The sequence below is a fragment of the Salarias fasciatus genome, chromosome 4 (genome assembly GCF_902148845.1).
Source record: "Salarias fasciatus chromosome 4, fSalaFa1.1, whole genome shotgun sequence".
In the NCBI taxonomy this organism is placed as follows: Eukaryota; Metazoa; Chordata; class Actinopteri; order Blenniiformes; family Blenniidae; genus Salarias; species Salarias fasciatus.
Genome location: NC_043748.1, coordinates 19,716,175 through 19,735,845, shown reverse-complemented (window position 1 = coordinate 19,735,845; position 19,671 = coordinate 19,716,175). Strand labels below are relative to the sequence as shown.

The 19,671-nt window shown below is 45.9% G+C and overlaps 2 protein-coding genes across 3 annotated transcripts in view; both read left to right on the top strand.

Annotated features, from left to right (window-relative positions):
• Positions 1-2,184, top strand: part of LOC115386593 (keratin, type I cytoskeletal 13-like) — a 2,939-nt gene extending 755 nt beyond the window's left edge. The window contains exons 3-7 of one of the 2 annotated variants that reach the window (XM_030088981.1): positions 355-511; positions 582-743; positions 975-1,100; positions 1,186-1,409; positions 2,007-2,184. In XM_030088981.1, coding sequence (XP_029944841.1) covers positions 355-511; positions 582-743; positions 975-1,100; positions 1,186-1,409; positions 2,007-2,157 — 820 coding nt within the window. In that variant the 3' untranslated portion in view covers positions 2,158-2,184. Of the gene's footprint in view, positions 1-354; positions 512-581; positions 744-974; positions 1,101-1,185; positions 1,410-1,973 lie in introns of both variants that reach the window. The other variant, XM_030088980.1, reaches the window with a different exon arrangement.
• An 11,909-nt stretch (positions 2,185-14,093) lies between these two features.
• LOC115386594 (keratin, type I cytoskeletal 13-like) lies at positions 14,094-17,192 on the top strand. Its single transcript, XM_030088982.1, has 7 exons — positions 14,094-14,642; positions 14,783-14,865; positions 15,344-15,500; positions 15,571-15,732; positions 15,964-16,089; positions 16,175-16,398; positions 16,990-17,192. The coding sequence occupies exons 1-7, from the start codon at positions 14,160-14,162 to the stop codon at positions 17,129-17,131; spliced, it is 1,377 nt and encodes a 458-aa protein (XP_029944842.1). The 5' UTR covers positions 14,094-14,159; the 3' UTR covers positions 17,132-17,192.
• The last annotated feature ends 2,479 nt before the right edge of the window (positions 17,193-19,671 follow it).

The following is a 19,671-nucleotide window of genomic DNA, read 5'->3' as shown; positions in this document are numbered from 1 at the left end:
AATGACACAGGCACAGGTGATACGCATCTGGAAGGTATTTTTTGCAGTGGAGATTATCAGATCATAGCATCATTGACAGTTACGACGTTCCTCAGGGTTCAACATTGGATCCATTCATCTGTCTAAAGGCCTGTTAGTACTATGAGATCCAGAGTTCATCTTAGTGTTCAGAAGGAAGTAAAGCTGCCATTCACATAAAAATTGATGACGAGCAGACAGGTTCTTCTGTGGTCTCATGTGCCTCAGCTTTGAACCGTGATGCAGAAGCATGAGCGCTGATGTTTTGAGTTCCTCCATAGTGCCCGATGATCTGGTGAGGTGATGGCTCTGTGGCTGTTTCTTCGCCCCGTACAGGTACGAGAACGAGCTGGCCATGCGTCAGTCGGTGGAGAGCGACATCGCCGGGCTCAGGAGGGTCCTGGACGAGCTGACGCTGGCCAGGACCGACCTGGAGATGCAGATCGAGGGCCTGAAGGAGGAGCTCATCTTCCTCAAGAAGAACCACGAGGAGGTGGGCGTGGCCTGAGGTGAAGGCCTCTCTGATTGGTGGGTGGTGTCTGACCCGAATCCTCTTCCTGTAGGAGCTGCTGGCCATGAAGACGCAGATGAGTGGACAGGTGAACGTGGAGGTGGACGCCTCTCCTCAGGCCGACCTCAATGCCGTCTTGGAAGAGCTGAGGGAGTACTACGAGGGGCTGGCACAAAAGAACCGCAAGCAGTGGGAGAGCTGGTTCCAACAGAAGGTCAGAAGCACTTGTGTTGGTCCAGAAGTAATTATTAGTGCAGACATCTTACAGTGGTGTGCATGTTCCCCAGAGAATGTATCCTCCTCACTTTGTCTGCAGCATCACCCAGGGTTTCATGTTCTGTTAAAAATCTGAATAACTGTCACAGCAATCAGGATAGAAACAGCTGAAAACATTAATGATCGCTTCAGGAAAACTTCCTGTCACTGTGGTTTTATCTCCACACAGACAGAAGAACTGAGCAAAGAAGTGGCAGCGAGCACAGAAACCATCCAGACCAGCAAGACGGAGCTGACGGACCTGAAGCGCACGCTGCAGGGTCTGGAGATCGAGCTGCAGTCACAGCTCACCATGGTACGTTCAGTTCACACAGCAGGTACCTGATTTCCCCACATGTTCGTGATGTCCTGAAGCACTGAGTTGCTCCTGTCTCCTGCAGAAAGCTGGGCTCGAAGGTTCGTTGGCTGAAACGCAGAATCGCTATGCCCTAATGCTGGCAGGCTTCCAGAACCAGGTCAGCTGTCTGGAGGAGCAGCTTGTGAACCTTAAGGCCAGCATAGAGCAACAGGGCCAGGAATACCAAATGCTGCTGGACATCAAGACCCGGCTGGAGTTGGAGATCGCCGAGTACAGGAGGCTTCTGGAGGGAGAGGGTGGCGGCAGGTGAGACCTCTCACAAAGGAATTATAAAAATAAATAAATAAATTAAAAAAAAAAATAGAGAGACACTAATGGAATTATATGTCACTTTAAATCAGTAAATTCTGAGACTAAAATAACAAAAGGGAAGTGTCTCTGAGATTCAAAACATATTTATGCGTCAGAACACAGGCAGTCACTGAGGCAGAGTGTTTTCTAATAGTGACATTGGTGTAAAAGAAGAAGTTTAACTGGCAGATGTCGTGCTGGTTTACACTATTAATCATCAAACCGTTCAGTTCACTTTGCAAAGCCTCATTTTCCCATGTATAAAAAGATTAACCTCCAGATATGAGGACAAGTTCACTTATAACTTACATGAACATCAGAGAGTCGGCCATCTGCACACAAGGAGATTAAAGGAGCTGTTTCAGAGGTGACGAGGTTGAAAATGATCAAAAATACTACATTATTTATGTGTTATTCTGATTAATTGCATCTTGTGGAGTCACTGAGAAATTATTGTTAGTTTCTGATGAAGTGTGCACAATTTGACTCTGACTCTCTTGTCTCTTCTTCCTCCTGCATCATCTCCTCCTCCTCCTCCTCCATGGTGTCCAGCTCTGGCGGTGGCTCTGGCGGTGGCTCCGGCATTGGCTCCGGCGGTGGCTCTGGCTCCACCTCCACCACCTCCAAGAGGCAGGTCGTGATCATCGAGGAGGTGGTGGATGGGAGGGTCGTGAGCTCATCCAAAGAGACCATCACTCAATAAATGCATCGCTCAATAAAAGTCTGCCACGGTGCTTAACAATAAAATACTGTTTCTTTTGTCCTTTGTTCAGTGCAAGGCTGCAGTTCATCTAATAAGCACCAGGTGGTGCAGAAAGTAAAAATGGCTTCAATAGAGCATAAAATCTTGTGAATTATGAAATAATACTATTCATGGAAATGTTTGATTCCATATAAATAGCTAATGAAAGACAAAATCATTATCAAGAACTAGAAATTGGCACTCAGAGAGCGCAGACCTCCACCACAGCTCAAATCAGTCACCAATAACCATAAGAACACCGTATACGAGGGGGTACCGGAAAGTTCCCGGACTCTGGTCATAAAATAATCGTGCATATCTGTGGAAAAGCTGAGCTCCCAGAGTTACACTGACGCCTGTCAGGCGCTATTTATAGTAACAGAGTGCAGCTGCGTCTTCGATTTTTTCCAAAATGGCGACATTGACTGGGAAGCCAGAGCAGCGCGCAAACATTAAATTCTGCTTTTTGCTGGGAAAAAACAGCAGCAGAAACACTCAGCTTGTTGCAGCAAGCCTACAAGGATGATGCTCTGGGGAAGACTCAGGTCCATGAGTGGTTCGGGTGGTTTAAAAAGGGCCAGATGTCGGCGCGCCAGGTCCGCTCAGCAGTGAAAACAATGCTGAGCTGCTTCTTGGCTGTCCAGGGTATCGTCCACAGCGAGTTTGTCCCTCCAGGTCAGACTGTAAATCAGGACTACTACATGGAAGTCCTCAGACGGCTCCGTGAGGATGTGAGGAGGAAGCAGAGCGTAGTGGCGGAGTGGAGCCCGGTTGATCCACCAGGACAGAGCGCCAGCGGACACGGCGCTGCGCGTCACGCAGTTTATGGCGAAGAATGAGAAGAATTTCCTCTCCAATCCGCCTAATTCGCCAGATGTAGCCTCGAGTGACTTTTTCTTGTTCCCCAAGTTGAAGAAGGAGCTGAAGGGACAGCGGTTTGCAGATGTGGAGGAGGTGACAGAAAAATCGCAGCCGGCAAAAAATGGCACAATTACGCACGGGTCTGATGACACATTCGTGAAGTGGGAGACACGGCTGGAGCGTTGCATTAGTGCGGATGGAGATTATTTTGAAGGCGACGGTGGTGTTTTATTTTGAAATGTCAGTAATAAAAAGTTACAATCAAAGTCCGGGAACTTTTCGGTACCCCCTCGTATAATCACACAACATTGTGATCGGGGGTGTGATCGAAGCGGAGCGCTGCAGCGTGCGGTGCCTCTCTCTGTCAACCTCTCTCTCCCTGTGTGTGTGTGTGTGTGTGTGTGTGTGTGTGTGTGTGTGTGTGTTTATCTGAAAAGGAAAACCGAAAAGCAACATAATTTATGTTATTTTACTTCATTTTAATTTGAAAATTGACGTCCTGTGTGAACCAGGCGTTTGTCCCCCCCCTGTCGGGGGGCCTGCCCAACCATGTGAAAGACTCCCTATCTCTCAATGATAAAGAATCCTTTAAAAAATTCCTGGATCCAGACAGTGATCCGGATCATCACCAAAATTTAATCAATTCTAAGTTAGCCCAAGACCCACCTTTCCACAAAGTTTCATTGCAATCCGTCCATTACTTTTTCCGGGATCTTGCTAACAAACCAACCAACCAACCAACCAACCAACCAACAAACCGACATGATTACATAACCTCCTGGCGGAGGTAATACAAACATGATGAAATCAACCAGGCCATCACGCTATCCCTTCCTGCTCGGCCTTTGATTGATCTGGGCTGATTGGTTGGTTTCATAATTGCTGCATGTTTGCTGGTTAAATTCACATTTCTGCTCATAAAGCATGTTGAGTCTGAAGAGCTGTCACAAAGAGTCAAGCCATGAATCATTTATAGGGACCGAAGGAAAATCCTCACCATAATTATCAGATTCAGCTTCAGACAATACTGAAGTTACAGCTAATTACAGCGCCCACAGATTACAAGGACAAATCATACATTTCACTTCATCATAATGACTGTTTACCAAGTACAAACCAAAGTTTACAGAGCAACTTCCCTTAATCAGAAAAACACAGTGAAACTGCAAAACATAAACATAAAAAAAATATGAAACTTAAAACTACCCTATAACTAAAATATAAATAAAGTTAAGAAAAATAGAGTGAACAAAAATAACACCAGGGAAGAAAATGTGGTGATTTGAATCCAATTCCATTCAATTAAATTCAGTTTGAAACAAGGCCAGGAACCATGGCAATGTCCTGCAACTGTTCGCCTGTTGGATGTTTGCTGGGAATGAACCTGCTAAACGGTGACAATGTGTGACCTCAGAATGAATTCTAACATCTTAAAATCTCCACCTCAATCTCTTTCTATCTCTCTAGGTTTTAGAAAAGTTAACTTGAAAACCACTGATAACCACAAATGTCTCCAAACAGTCTAATGCTGTCAGCACGACATAGAATAGAGGGCAGAAGCTCTGATACATAAGGCAAGACATCATCTGCATACAGGGAAATCTTGTTCTGAGCTCCACCTACATTTATTTGGATCATAGTAGGACTCACTGCAAGAACACAAAGGGCTGGTCTAAGGGGTCAGCTTTGACTTGTTCAGTGATTAATTGCCACTACACACTGCATGATTTTTAACAATCTTATAAGTTCACAGCGAGATACACTGTACAACATGAATCTAATAAACTTTGGCCACAACTGGAAGTTTGCTGCGTGCAGGTTGCAAGGTGAAAATGTAAACTGATTCACAGTCTACGTTGTACATGAGTTGATTTGATAAAACATCAAATATGTGTGCGATTGATCCATGAAAAAGAGACTTGTGAACCCCCCCTCCCCCATTATAAAAAATACAGCATTGACACCACCCTGGTTTGAAAGGGTTAGGGATGCCAATTTTGTAAAGAGTGCTTGAAGGAAACTCTAGCGCTGAGCTGATCAGGACACCGTTTCACTTCATTCATGCAGCAGTCATGATCACCCCAATCTGTCACAATTTTATCACAGGTTGTCTTTGTCCCAAGACCATGACAACGGGGATCCTTGAACTTGTCTCACAGTGCGACATATGATCAGTAGTTTCGAGCCATGACCCAAGATATCGCCATGATTCTCTCAAGCACGTTACCTTTCATGTGGGACAGCCAAAAATCAGTGTGTGGCGACCTTAAAGGTGTATTAAGGAGTTTTTCAACTTTAAAAATACTTATTTTCCACCATAAATATGTTACGAGGTAAGGTAAGAAACTGAGAGGTTCTGACATTTATTTGAATGAACATCTGACAAAAAAGACTGCTGAAATTGCGAGGAACGCTCGGGTTTTAAGGAAAACCACAAGATTAAAATGACCTGGACTTGGAATTGCAAAGTCTATGTCCAGATGAAAGGAACGAGCCCGGAGCAGACCAAAATTTTGTTAGTAAGAGATCTCAAAGACCTGGACCAATTTACATGAATGGAATCTGATTTTTTCGTGGATGAATGAACAGTGGAACAAAACTCTTTGTCGGATTATGCAAACCTTGTTGAACAGACTCAACTTCTGAAGAAGGTGGGACTCGTTACTTTTTGGACATTGTACTCGGATATCGGGATCTTTGGTATGGGTGTGCGTGTGTGTGAGTGTGTGAGTCTACTTTATTATAAAACAAATTATGAACCGGGATGAAATATTAACAGACGCTATTGACATTTTTAGGAATTTAGACCTCTCTGAGGATGACACGAGTCCAAATGATTTACATACTTTGTATGATGATTTGAATCTGAATACACATGACTACCCTGAATATAAAAGAAATGAGTTCGGAAATGATATAGATCCAGATAATCTTTTCTATGATACTGTTGTGAATGATTGTAAATACTATAGTGATGAGCAATTTAAAGAGACCAATACTAGTGGAGCATTCACATTAATCCATATTAACAATAGAAGTCTGTATAAAAGTTATGATAATATAAAAGAATATTTGAGTACATTTAAAAAAATTCAGTGTTATAGCCATGTCCGAGACATGTTTAAAAGATGAAGAGGATCTTAATGTTAAAATGGAAGGAGAAGAATCATTTACATTGAATAGGAATTGGAAAAAGGCAGGTGGTGTCGCATTGTATGTGGATACACACTTGAGTTGTAGTATAGTTGATAGTAAGACAACCATTATAGACGGGATAATGGAGTGCATCACTGTGGAAATTGTACTTGAGGACCGCAGAAAAATTATTGTAAGTTGTTTGTACAGAATGTCAGGTTCCTGTATAGACATGTTTAATCAAAATGTTTGATGGAATGGGAATCACTCAGTGGAGTCACATACTCTTTTCAGATGTGCTGCTGAAGTTTCTAAATCCCCCCTGGACCATCTACCACTGCCTCCACCTCAGCAATATAGTCCACCTGGGATGCAGCAGAATCAAGGCTTCATTTAGTGCTTCCACCTCAGAATCAAGCGCTCCTCCTGGTGCCTCCACCTCAGCTACACCTTCATGAGAAGAAGCTGGCAGAACTTTACCCCAACATGTGGGCTGCACTGAGAATCTCTGCCACTCTTCTTGTTCCAGTGGCTTCTGCTGAAAGAAGCTTGATGTTTGATTTTTATTTCATGTTAGGTATTTATATTGTATTTCATATATTCATTTAATTTTGCATATATTTACAGTATCTATAATTTATTATCTTGACTATGCTGATTGGGAATTATCTTCCTTTAAAAAAAACAATTGTCAAAGACATATCTATCAAGTTTCTTGTTAGTATACAGTATACGCTGGGGCACCGCCTAAAATCTTGCCAAGGGCACCGGATTGGTTAAGGCCGGGTCTGGCTATTAGGGAAAATGAGGTCAGTACTAACTAATAACTCACTTCGATTGCTATACCATTATCTAGTCCTTCCTTATCTGAGCTGTGGAGCAGAATTATGGGGAAATAATCATAAAACAACTGTTGATCCGATACTCTTGCTTCAAAAAAAAGCCGTCCAAATCATTAATCAAGCATCATTCTATGCATCAACCAATCCTATCTTTGCCTCTCTAAAATTACTAAAAATTCATGACATTGTTAATCTTAACAATCTAACAGTGATGTATAAAGCCTATAAATATAGTCTACCATTCTATCTTCAAAAAATGTTTAACCATCGAGTCAGCAGGTATAACCTACGAGGAACCCTCTGCCGGGACATACAACTCTCTGCAGAACTCGGAAATGTGCGCAAAATGCACGAAGGCATGAAGAAGGCTTTCGGTCCCACTGCCATCAAGACCGCCCCACTTAAATCAGCTGCTGGCGATGTCATTAAGGATCGCGGCAAACAAATGAAGAGATGGTCTGAGCACTACCAAGACCTCTACTCGAGAGAAACCACCATCTCAAACACGGCCCTTGAGAACACCCCTTCACTGTCCGTCCTGGCTGAGCTTGACGCTCCACCCACCACCGAGGAACTCAGCAAGGCAATAGATTCCATCTCAAACAGCAAGGCTCCGGGCAGTGACAACATCACCCCTGAAATCATCAAAACCGCAAAGGAGAGCTCGCTCCTGAAACACCTTCACGAGCTCCTGCTGCAGTGCTGGGAGGAAGGGGCTGTACCCCAGGACATGCGTGATGCCAAAATTATCACCCTCTATAAAAACAAGGGGGAGCGGAGCGATTATAACAACTACCGTGGCATCTCACTCCTAAGCACAGTTGGCAAAGCCTTTGCCCGCGTTGTTCTCAACAGATTACAACTACTGGCCGAACGTGTATACCCAGAGGTGCAGTGTGGATTCAGAGGAGCCAGGTCAACTATAGATATGGTGTTCTCTGTGAGACAGTTGCAAGAGAAGTGCCGGGAGCAGAGACAACCCCTATATTTGGCTTTCATCGACCTGACCAAGGCGTTTGACTTGGTCAGCAGGGATGGACTGTTTGCTCTCCTCCAGCGAACCGGATGCCCCCCCAAGCTTTTGCGCATGATCAAGTCATTCCATCAGGACATGAATGGCGTTGTCCAGTTCGGGGATCATCCTCAGACCCTTTTCTGATCAAGAATGGTGTGAAGCAGGGCTGTGTCCTTGCTCCAACCCTTTTTGGCATCTTTTTCTCCATGCTCCTGCGCTACGTATTCAAGGACTCTGAAGACGGCGTCTTTCTCCACACCAGGAGCGATGGAGGCCTCTTTAACCTGGCACGCCTCAAAGCAAAGACCAAGGTGCGGAGCGTTCTCATCAGGGAGCTGCTCTTTGCTGATGATGCTGGTCTTGCCGCCCACACCGAGGAAGCGCCTCATAAATTGCTTTGTAGATGCCTGCTCTGAATTTGGCCTCACCATCAGCCTTAAAAAGACCAAGGTCATGGGCCAGGATGTCAGCAATGCTCGGCGACCACACCATTGAGGTAGTGGACAAGTTCAGCTACCTCGGTTCGATCATCTCTAGCAACCTTTCCCTTGATGCCGAACTGAACACGCGCATCGGCAAGGCTTCGACAGTGATGGCCCGCCTGGCGAAGCGTGTCTGGGACAACTCCATGCTAACCACCAACACCAAGATAAGAGTCTACCAGGCCTGCGTACTGAGCACCCTCCTATACGGCAGCGAAATATGGACCCTCGACTCCTGTCAGGAACGTCGGCTGAATGCTTTCCACCAACGCTGCCTTCGCAGACTACTGGGCATCAGCTGGCAAGACCGTGTCTCCAATATTGACGTCCTGGCCAGAGCAGAAGTTCCCAGTATGTTTGCCATCCTGACCCAGAGTCGCTTGCGATGGCTTGGCCACGTCACCCAAATGAACAACGGCCGCATCCCAAAAGACCTACTGTACGGGGAACTGGCTACTGGAAACATGTCAAAGGGACGTCCAGCTCTCAGGTTCAAGGACGTCTGCAAGCGTGACCTCAAAGCTGGAGGCTTCAACCCCTCTGACCTGGAGTCAGCCGCGTCCAAACGCTCTGATTGGCAGACCACCACCCAGGATGTCATCAGAAAAGCAGAGGAGAGAAGAGACACCTGCTGGGGGGAGAAGAGACTCCGCAGACAGTGGAAACCATTGACATCTCAACCACATTGCGAAGAGTTCATCTGCAGTGGCTGCGGCAGGATCTGCAGATCCTGTATTGGCCTCTACAGTCACGCCCGGCGCTGTAGCTCCCTGACTGAAAACCCACGGCACAAACCCCCCCCCATGATCTCTCGAGATCGATGAAGCCAACCTCAACCTCTAAGAATTTAAAACGCTCGGCTAAATAATTGCAGACTTATACGTATTGATAATGTTGTAAAATCTCTACTTTTTTTCCTTCTGTTGTATTTTTCTTTTCCTTTGTTGTTGTCTTTATTTACATGATAATAACATTGCTTCAAGTACAGGAGCTTACTTGATTGAAATACTGGGTTAGGCAAAATAAGTTTATCTTCAGCCTAAGCCCCTTAGGTCACATATTTTAAATTAAAATTATGATAATGAGGATGATACTGATGATGATGAAGATAATGACTATGTATTATTGACATAATTCTGTACATCTTGAGTTTGTTTGTGTGACCAAATAAACTACTACTACTACTACTACTACTACTACTACTACAAATATTCAATAATGTGTACAATGTGCCCTGGTATATTCATTGTAAGTACCGCTAACAGCGCTAAATTGTCACTTGAAAGCTGCAGTGCTGGTCCGGCACCAGAATTTTTTTGCTGAGAATTTGAGATGATGTGACGTAATGCGCGCTCCCGCTGGCCTGATATCCTTAAGTTTCATTTTGTCCGCCATTACTCCGCCAGATGCTTAGCGAGCAACAACTGAGCAGTATCCCAGCACTTTCCTTGTGCACTCCAGGTCTTGTCAAGCCGCCTTTACATGTCTGGTCCTCCTTTACCCCTGTATGTCTTGAAGACATCTCAGCACTGATGGCTAAAACAAAACCCTCTTCCAGTTCTGTAGATGTGCTACAATCTAAGCTCTTTGTGAGTGTTTTTGACACAATCAGACCATGGGTGACCAAAATGTTCAATTTGTCGCTCTCTTCTGGTGTGTTCCCTTCTACCTTCAAGCATGCAGTCGTAGAACCAAAACTTAAGAAACCAAACTTGGACCAACATGATCTTAAAAACTATAGGCCAATATCTAAACTGCCTTTTTTGTCTAAAATGTTAGAAAAGGTGGTGGCGACACAACTTACATCTTTTCTACAGACGCATGGCCTCTACGACACGTTTCAGTCAGGGTTTCGTAAACACCATTCTACAGAGACTGCTCTACTGAAAGTGTCCAGTGACATCCTGATGTCTGTCGACTCGGGGAGGTGGATAGTGCTGGTCCTGGTGGACCTGTCTTCAGCCTTCGACACAGTGGACCACCAGATCCTTATAAACAGGCTGCAGGACCTGATTGGCTTGTCAGGTCCAGTGCTCCAGTGGTTCTTCTCCTACCTGGCTGGCAGAAGCCTCAATGTGTCAGCCAATCACATCATGTCTGAGCCAGCCAACCTGCAATGTGGTGTGCCTCAGGGCTCAGTTCTGGGACCCCTCTTGTTCCTGCTGTATGTCCTTCCCCTGGGCCAGATAATCCAGCAGTTCAGTTGTGTCTCCCACCACCTTTTTGCTGACGACCTGCAAGATACTGCTCCTTCAAGCCCTCGGTAACCCACAAAGTGAGCTCGCTAATGAACTGCTTGTCAAAAACCAAGCAGTGGCTCAGTGACAACAGCCTCCAACTAAACGCAGAAAAAACAGACGCCCTCATCATCGCCCCGCACAGTGCCATCCCCACTATTAAACAGCACCTTGGTGATCTGGGCCCCTCAACTAAAACCGAACTGAGGAACCTTGGGGTGATCTTTGACAGCGCCATGTCACTGGACCACCACTCGAGGCTGCTGGTTAGCAACTGTTTCTTCCAGCTGCGAAATATCGCTAAGCTCAGACACATGGTGTCAAAAAACGAGCTAGAGATGATCATTCACGCATTCGTATCCTCACGACTGGACTACTGTAACAGCCTGTTCACTTGCTTCAACAAGAAAGAGCTGGCTCGTCTTCAGTATGTCCAAAACTCAGCTGCGAGGCTGCTGACCAGGGCCGACAGGAGGTCCCATATCACTCCTGTTTTAAAATCCCTCCACTGGCTCCCTGTTCTGTTCCGTGTCCAGTTTAAAATCCTGGTGCTGACCCTCCGAGCTCTACATGGCCAGGCACCCATCTACATCAGAGACCTAATTAAGCCATACAGCTCAGCCCAAAGCCTGAGGTCCGCTGAACAGAACCTGCTGAGAACCCCCCGGACTCACTTTAAAACTAGGGGTGACCGCTCGTTTACGTCCACTGCGCCTCGCCTCTGCAACGAGCTCCCCTAGACCTGCGCTCCCTGGACTCAGTGGATACCTTCAAAAAACATCTAAAAACACCTCTGTTCCAGAAGGCATTCCAGACCCACTGACACTGTGTGTCTTGTCGGTACCATATTCTGATTACGGTTTCCAACACTCTGCTTTTATGTCGGAGCTATGTCTACAATCCCTTATCTATATGTTACATGCTCTTTTGAATGTTCTTTTCTCTTTATACTTTGTTTTTCGTTGTGAAGCACTTTGTGACTCCTGGTCTGTAGAAAGCGCTATATAAATAAATTTTACTTACTTACTTACTTACTTACAGTATTGAGGATGGAGCTTCCAGAAAGTAAGAAAAGACAGGCTTCTAGCACTGCCACAACTCCAGCACAGACCCCACCAGGCAAAAGAAAGTTAAATTTTACTCGAGCGCTACTAAAAGTGCGAGGAAGGAGTTCCCCTCTTCTGTGCACATACATGGGCGCAAGCCACAGACACGAGCGTTTCACTCAGCTGCAGTTACGCCCAAGGCCTGCAGGGGCCGTTGTTTCGCATAAAACGAGCAAACTCCTGAATGCACCTTTAAGGGTAAAACTGCCTTGAGCCGTCTCCACCTTCCGTCAGAGCCCATCAATGACTTTGTCTTCTCAGAAAATGAAAACAGGCTCACCTCCATCGCCCCCTGTTGGTGAACCTTTACAAAACCTCCGTTGAGTCCATTCCAACCGACTGCTGCACAATGTGGCTTATCAGCTGCACTGAACGGAGATGAAAGACCTTCAGCACATACGGTAGTTAAGATGGCAGAGAAGGCTATTTGAACAATTTGTTTTCTTGTTTTCGATTTTTTTTAAATGTAATAATAATTACATTGTTACTTTGCACATGGAAGCTGAAAACCCATTTTCAATTACATCGGCTGACAATGATGAAAGTCCAAAAAGTTCTATTTTCTATTTCTATCAGGGGGTTATTGGATAGAAGCTTAATCCACCGAACAAAAAGTTTCCTCAAATTAAATTTCTTTAAGATGTAGAACAAACAAGAATACTCAACATGGTCAAGAGATTTTCCATTTCAAATGAAAATGACCATGGTCTCAGTTTCTTGTCCTTGGCAGAGATTCATATTCTAAAAGGTTTAGATGAGAAGAAACAGTCTGTATCTCACACAATCCTCGGGACATTTACCTTTGTATACATGAAGCTGATGTCTGAGTGTAGAGAAACCAGAGTCTGCAGGTATTTACAGGGTGGAGACTCACCCGCGAGACCCTGCTGGCCCCGCCCCCTCAGCAGCAGGCCAGGCTGTGTTATGTAAAGCTGGAGCTGCAGGCGGAGGAGCAGCCGCATGCAGGTTTACGATGCCGTGGGACGAGTTCGGATGATTGAACCAAACCCTGCGGTGGTGTACTCGCTCCACAGATCGAATCAGGCTGCTTCCTTTCACCCCTTCATAAATCACACACACTGGCTCTCAACTGAGGACTCCGACCCCAGAATCCAAACCGCAGGCCTCACTGCAGGAAGACAACGGTGGCAAATTTTGGATTCCAGAGTGAGTCCGTCAGCTTTTTCCACAGTTTTACATTCAAACATGACCTACAGTCACATCGAGGCGCTCTGAGAGGCTCAGTGATCTGCATCTGGTGTTGCAAACGGATCAAATTTCACCCCATTTCGACCACAGAGCCGAAGCTAGACGCACAAAAGCACAAAAATCTAATAAAAATGACTAAAAACTGCAAAGTCGGTCAGCTGCTCTGCATTGTGGGGACAAATTTGAAAAGAAAAAAAAAGTGCAGGGTCCAGTCACAGCAGCTGTAATTCAAGGACAAGAGAAAAGGCAGTTGTTTCTGTGCGTGTGTGTGTGTGTGTGTGTGTGTAGTGTATGAAACTAGTTCACACAACCCTTGGGTAAACAAAACCGTGTTTTCTGTGTGTATGTGTGTGATGGAAACTTGCCTGCGGCACTAAATGTACTTGAAAATAAAAACTCTTTAAAAACTTGATTGCTAAATAATCAGTGCTACCGTCTCTCTCTCTCACACACACGCACACACACACACACATGCGCGCACACATGCATGCGCGCGCGCACACACACACACATGTTTTGAAGCACAGAGACACATTTACACAATAAAATATTTGAAATACTTTATTTTGGCGAATGCATCCATCACTCCTGCAAACACTGAGTTACTGTGACTCTTCCGTTTGAGAAAAAAAAAAAAGAAATCATATTGTTATTACTCTTCTTAAGAATTCAAACCTTGGTTCAGGTTTCGTGTTGATGCAGTGGCTGCTCAGGTTCACGGTGGGCCGCCCCTCACAGCAGGGGGCTGCAGAGGGCATCACGCCGGGTCGCGGGTGTTGGGGTGAAGCCGCGGTGAACCCTGCAGCGTCTCAACCAGTGCTGGCGTGACGGAGCTCTGTAATTACACAGATAAAAGATTCCACATTTCTGAGACACACCCAAACCTGTGACAGCAGGGCCGGTGTCTGCTCCCGGGCTTGGCACCAGCTCACCATCTTTCCTCCTCCTCCTCCTCTTCCTCCTCCTCTCTCTGCGCCCTCCATCACTATAAAATATCCTCCTTCTCAGGACTCTCCTCACTCTTTCCCCTGCAGCTGTAGCAGCACCGCAGACTCCTCTGACCTGACCGCAGCATCATGGCTTTCCCCATCAGGATGAGTGGAGGTTCTTCGATGGCTGGAGGTCGATACGCTCAGTCCATGTCGAGCTTCACCTCTTCACCCCGCATTTCTTCTTCTGTCAGCGGCGGCATGTTCAGTGGTGTCGCCAGAGGTGGAGGTGGAGGTGGAGGTCAATCCAGTTTCGCCTACAGCAGCTACTCATCAGGCGGTGCCGGCGGTGGCGGTGGCGGTGGCGGCGGAGCCATGTTCGCCTTCGGTGGTGCTGGCGGCGGCGGCGGCGGCGGTGGCGGCGGTGGCTTCGATGTCACTGTCAATGAGAAGGCCACCATGCAGAACCTCAACCACCGTCTGGCCACCTACCTGGAGAAGGTGCGCACGCTGGAGAAGGCCAACGCCGAGCTGGAGCTGAAGATCCGGCAGTTCCTGGAGAGCAAGACATCGCCATCCGCCAGAGACTACAGCCCCTACTTCGTCACCATCGCTGAGCTGCAGGGAAAGGTAGGAACACCTCCGTCTATGTAAAGTTCCGCTAGAGTCTTTGCAGTTCCCTTGTCAGATTCTTGAACCTCTGAAGACTCCACACAGCAGATCTTCCAAATCTGTAAGCTTTCTGACCTTTGCTCTCATCTGTCTTCCAGATTCAGGATGCCACCAAAGTCAACGGTGGGATCTACCTCGCCATCGACAATGCTAAGCTGGCTGCCGACGACTTCAGGCTGAAGTGAGTGGACCAAACATAGCTGATGCTCTTGACACACTTATCCAGCTGCAGATGAGCTCCTTGATAAACTTTGTCACATGCACAAGGAATCATTCAGCTGGTGAACTTTTACTGTGAGCTCTGATTTAATGACACAGGCACAGGTGATACGCATCTGGAAGGTATTTTTTGCAGTGGAGATTATCAGATCATAGCATGATTGACAGTTACGTTCCTCAGGGTTCAACATTGGATCCATTCATCTGTCTAAAGGCCTGTTAGTACTATGAGATCCAGAGTTCATCTTAGTGTTCAGAAGGAAGTAAAGCTGTCATTCACATAAAAATTGATGACGAGCAGACAGGTTCTTCTGTGGTCTCATGTGCCTCAGCTTTGAACCGTGATGCAGAAGCATGAGCGCTGATGTTTTGAGTTCCTCCATAGTGCCCGATGATCTGGTGAGGTGATGGCTCTGTGGCTGTTTCTTCGCCCCGTACAGGTACGAGAACGAGCTGGCCATGCGTCAGTCGGTGGAGAGCGACATCGCCGGGCTCAGGAGGGTCCTGGACGAGCTGACGCTGGCCAGGACCGACCTGGAGATGCAGATCGAGGGCCTGAAGGAGGAGCTCATCTTCCTCAAGAAGAACCACGAGGAGGTGGGCGTGGCCTGAGGTGAAGGCCTCTCTGATTGGTGGGTGGTGTCTGACCCAAATCCTCTTCCTGTAGGAGCTGCTGGCCATGAAGACGCAGATGAGTGGACAGGTGAACGTGGAGGTGGACGCCGCTCCTCAGACCGACCTCACTGCCGTTTTGGAAGAGCAGAGGGAGTACTACGAGGAGCTGGCACGGAAGAACCGCAAGCAGTGGGAGAGCTGGTTCCAACAGAAGGTCAGAAGCACTTGTGTTGGTCCAGAAGTAATTATTAGTGCAGACATCTTACAGTGGTGTGCATGTTCCCCAGAGAATGTATCCTCCTCACTTTGTCTGCAGCATCACCCAGGGTTTCATGTTCTGTTAAAAATCTGAATAACTGTCACAGCAATCAGGATAGAAACAGCTGAAAACATTAATGATCGCTTCAGGAAAACTTCCTGTCACTGTGGTTTTATCTCCACACAGACAGAAGAACTGACCAAAGAAGTGGCAGCGAACACAGAAACCATCCAGACCAGCAAGACGGAGCTGACGGACCTGAAGCGCACGCTGCAGGGTCTGGAGATCGAGCTGCAGTCACAGCTCAGCATGGTACGTTCAGTTCACACAGCAGGTACCTGATTTCCCCACATGTTCGTGATGTCCTGAAGCACTGAGTTGCTCCTGTCTCCTGCAGAAAGCTGGGCTCGAAGGTTCGTTGGCTGAAACGCAGAATCGCTATGCCCTAATGCTGGCAGGCTTCCAGAACCAGGTCAGCTGTCTGGAGGAGCAGCTCATGAACCTTAAGGCCAGCATAGAGCAACAGGGCCAGGAATACCAAATGCTGCTGGACATCAAGACCCGGCTGGAGTTGGAGATCGCCGAGTACAGGAGGCTTCTGGAGGGAGAGGGTGGCGGCAGGTGAGACCTCTCACAAAGGAATTATTAAAAAAAAAAAAAAAAAAAAAAAAAAAATAGAAAGACACTAATGGAATTATATGTCACTTTAAATCAGTAAATTCTGAGACTAAAATAACAAAAAGGAAGTATCTCTGAGATTCAAAACATATTTATGTGTCAGAACACAGGCAGTCACTGAGGCAGAGTGTTTTCTATTAGTGACATTGGTGTAAAAGAAGAAGTTTAACTGGCAGATGTCGTGCTGGTTTACACTATTAATCATCAAACCGTTCAGTTCACTTTGCAAAGCCTCATTTTCCCATGTATAAAAAGACTAACCTCCAGATATGAGGACAAGTTCACTTATAACTTACATGAACATCAGAGAGTCAGTCATCTGCACACAAGGAGATTAAAGGAGCTGTTTCAGAGGTGACGAGGTTGAAAATGATCAAAAATACTAAATTATTTATGATTGATATTTCTGATTAATTTCATCGACTTTATTTTGTGATTTCAAAGGTTTGTGGAGTCAGTAAGAAATGGTTGTTTGTTTCTGATGAAGTGTGCACAATTTGACTCTGACTCTCTTGGCTCTTCTTCCTCCTGCAGCATCTCCTCCTCCTCCTCCTCCATGGTGTCCAGCTCCGGCGGTGGCTCCACCTCCTCCACCACCAAGAAGCAGATCGTGATTATCGAGGAGGTGGTGGATGGGAAGGTCGTGAGCTCATCCACAGAGACCATCACTCAATAAATGCATCGCTCAATAAAAGTCTGCCACGGTGCTTAACAATAAAGTACTGTTTTGTCCTTTTTTCAGTGCAAGGCTGCAGTTCATCTAATAAGCACCAGGTGGTGCAGAAAGTAAAAATGGCTTCGATAGAGCATAAAATCTTCTGAATTATGAAATAATACTATTCATGGAAATGTTTGATTCCATCTAAATATCTAATGAATGGCTTCAATTGAGCATATTTATTTGATAAAATATCAAGAAAAATAAAGCAAACCAATTACATTGTTATGATAGCAAACTTATCTTGGTTAGACAGTGTAGGTTTTTTTTTTTTTTTTAATTTTAATAATCACATCTACCAGATTTATTAAGGTTCCTTGTGTGGAAACGAAAACAATTTGAATAAAAACATGATGAAATCAACCAGGCCATCACACTATCCCTTCCTGCTCGGCCTTTGATTGATCTGGGCTGATTGATGGTTTCATAATTGCTGCATGTTTGCTGGTTAAATTCACATTTCTGCTCATAAAGCATGTTGGGTCTGAAGAGCTGTCACAAAGAGTCAAGCCATGAATCATTTATAGGGACCGAAGGAAAATCCTCACCATAATTATCAGATTCAGCTTCAGACAATACTGAAGTTACAGCTAATTACAGCACCCACAGATTACAAGGACAAATTATACATTTCACTTCATCGTAATGACTGTTTACCAAGTACAAAGTTCACAGAGCAACTTCCCTTAATCAGAAAAACAAAGTGAAACTACAAAACATAAACATAAAAAAAATGAAACTTAAACTACCTTATAACTAAAATATAAATAAAGAAAAATAGAGTGAACAAAAATAACTCCAGGGAAGAAAATGTGGTGATTTGAATCCAATTCCATTCAATTAAATTCACTTTGAAACAAGGCCAGGAACCATAGCAATGTCCGGCAACTGTTCGCCTGTTGGATGTTTGCTGGAAATGAACCTGCTAAATGGTGACAATGTATGATCTCAAAATGAAGCAAAAATTCCAACATCTTTCTATCTCTCTAGGTTTTAGAAAAGTTAATTTGAAAACCTCTTATAACCACAACAGTCTCCCAACAGTCTAGTGCTGTCAGCACAACATAGAATAGAGGGCAGAAGCTCCGATGCATAAGGCAAGACATCATCTGCATACAGGGAAATCTTGTTCTGAGCTCCACCTACATTTACTTGGCTAATAGTAGGACTCACTGCAAGAACACAAAGGGCTGATCTAAGGGGACAGCTTTGACTTGTTCAGTGATTAATAGCCACTACACACTGCATGATTTTTAACAATCTTAAAAGTTCACAGCTAGATACACTGTATGACATGAATCTAATAAACTTTGGCCACAACTGGAAGTCTGCAGCGTGCAGGTTGCAAGGTGAAAATGTAAGCTGATTCAGTCTGTGTTGTAGGCCTACATGAGTTGATATGATTGTGCAAGAATAAAACAAGTTGTTTTATTCTTGCACACACAAAACACGGTCACATACACACCCTACGGCTTCTACCCGGAGTTTTCGGCAGACACGCTGGCACAGGAATTGCATGAATAAGGTGGCTGAGGCGATCGTTTGCTTCATAGAAATATGTCCATTTATTTCCACTACTCACACATTTTACCACAGAACACGAATCATATAGCGATGGCGAGGCAGCAGCGACAGCGGTCAAAACCGTGTTTCCTCTCACGGGCAGTAACACCTGTCAGGCCGTGATCACTTCCTATTTATACTTCCGGTGCTAATTGGCTCCAACACATACTCATTGACAAATTCATACTGAAAGTGGGGGCGGGGAGCCCCGGTTTAAGACTGTGCCCCGGCCAGCACAAGGCAACGGGGGATGTGGCTCCGTCGTAGCTGCTGCGCCGTCGTCGTCGGATCTCCTCCGTGGCACAGGCAGACGGTGTTATGCAGGTTGGAGGTACCAAAAACAAAGACTTGTGACCAAGCAGCTCAACTCCAGCAGCTGGAGACAATCAGCTGGAGACAAAGCAGCAGCGACACTACCAGCCGGTCACAGCGGCACCTGGGATTTCAGCAGACGCACACACGCACACTCAGAGGAGGGAGGGAGAGAGGACTCCAGCCACCGATGCTTTACCTGTGACCACACTAGCATCAGCCACCTGTGGTAGCATCTACTACTGTGAATAGAGGACACCTACCAAAGCTGAACAATGCAGCAAAGCCTCAAAACGGAGCACCCAACTGCACACAAACAGTTGCCTGCAAACAAGCACCCATGCTGTAAGCACAATGAGGGAAATAAAGCAGCCAGCAAGCTGAAGCAGCGTGCAGCCGCACCTCTCAGTCGGGCAGCCTCTGACCTGGATGTGACATACCAAGACCAGCTGAAGTGCAAAAGGATGATTGCTGGGAGGAGGGCTGCTTTTATACTGGGCCACTTTACCAGGTGGCCAATCAGCAGCACCCTGCACAGGGCACACACCTCTCTTCTGCTGCATCAGGTGGCCAATCAGCAGTGCTCTGCACAGAGCACACACACCTATACTGCTACAGAGACA

Excerpts from the sequence above, each read along its gene's own strand:
- LOC115386594 (XM_030088982.1), top strand. The coding sequence starts at position 14,160 with ATGGCTTTCCCCATCAGGATGAGTGGAGGTTCTTCGATGGCTGGAGGT. Across the intron at positions 15,501-15,570 it reads TCAAGAAGAACCACGAGGAG|GAGCTGCTGGCCATGAAGAC; the intron begins GTGGGCGTGGCC and ends CTCTTCCTGTAG. Across the intron at positions 16,399-16,989 it reads GAGGGAGAGGGTGGCGGCAG|CATCTCCTCCTCCTCCTCCT; the intron begins GTGAGACCTCTC and ends TTCCTCCTGCAG.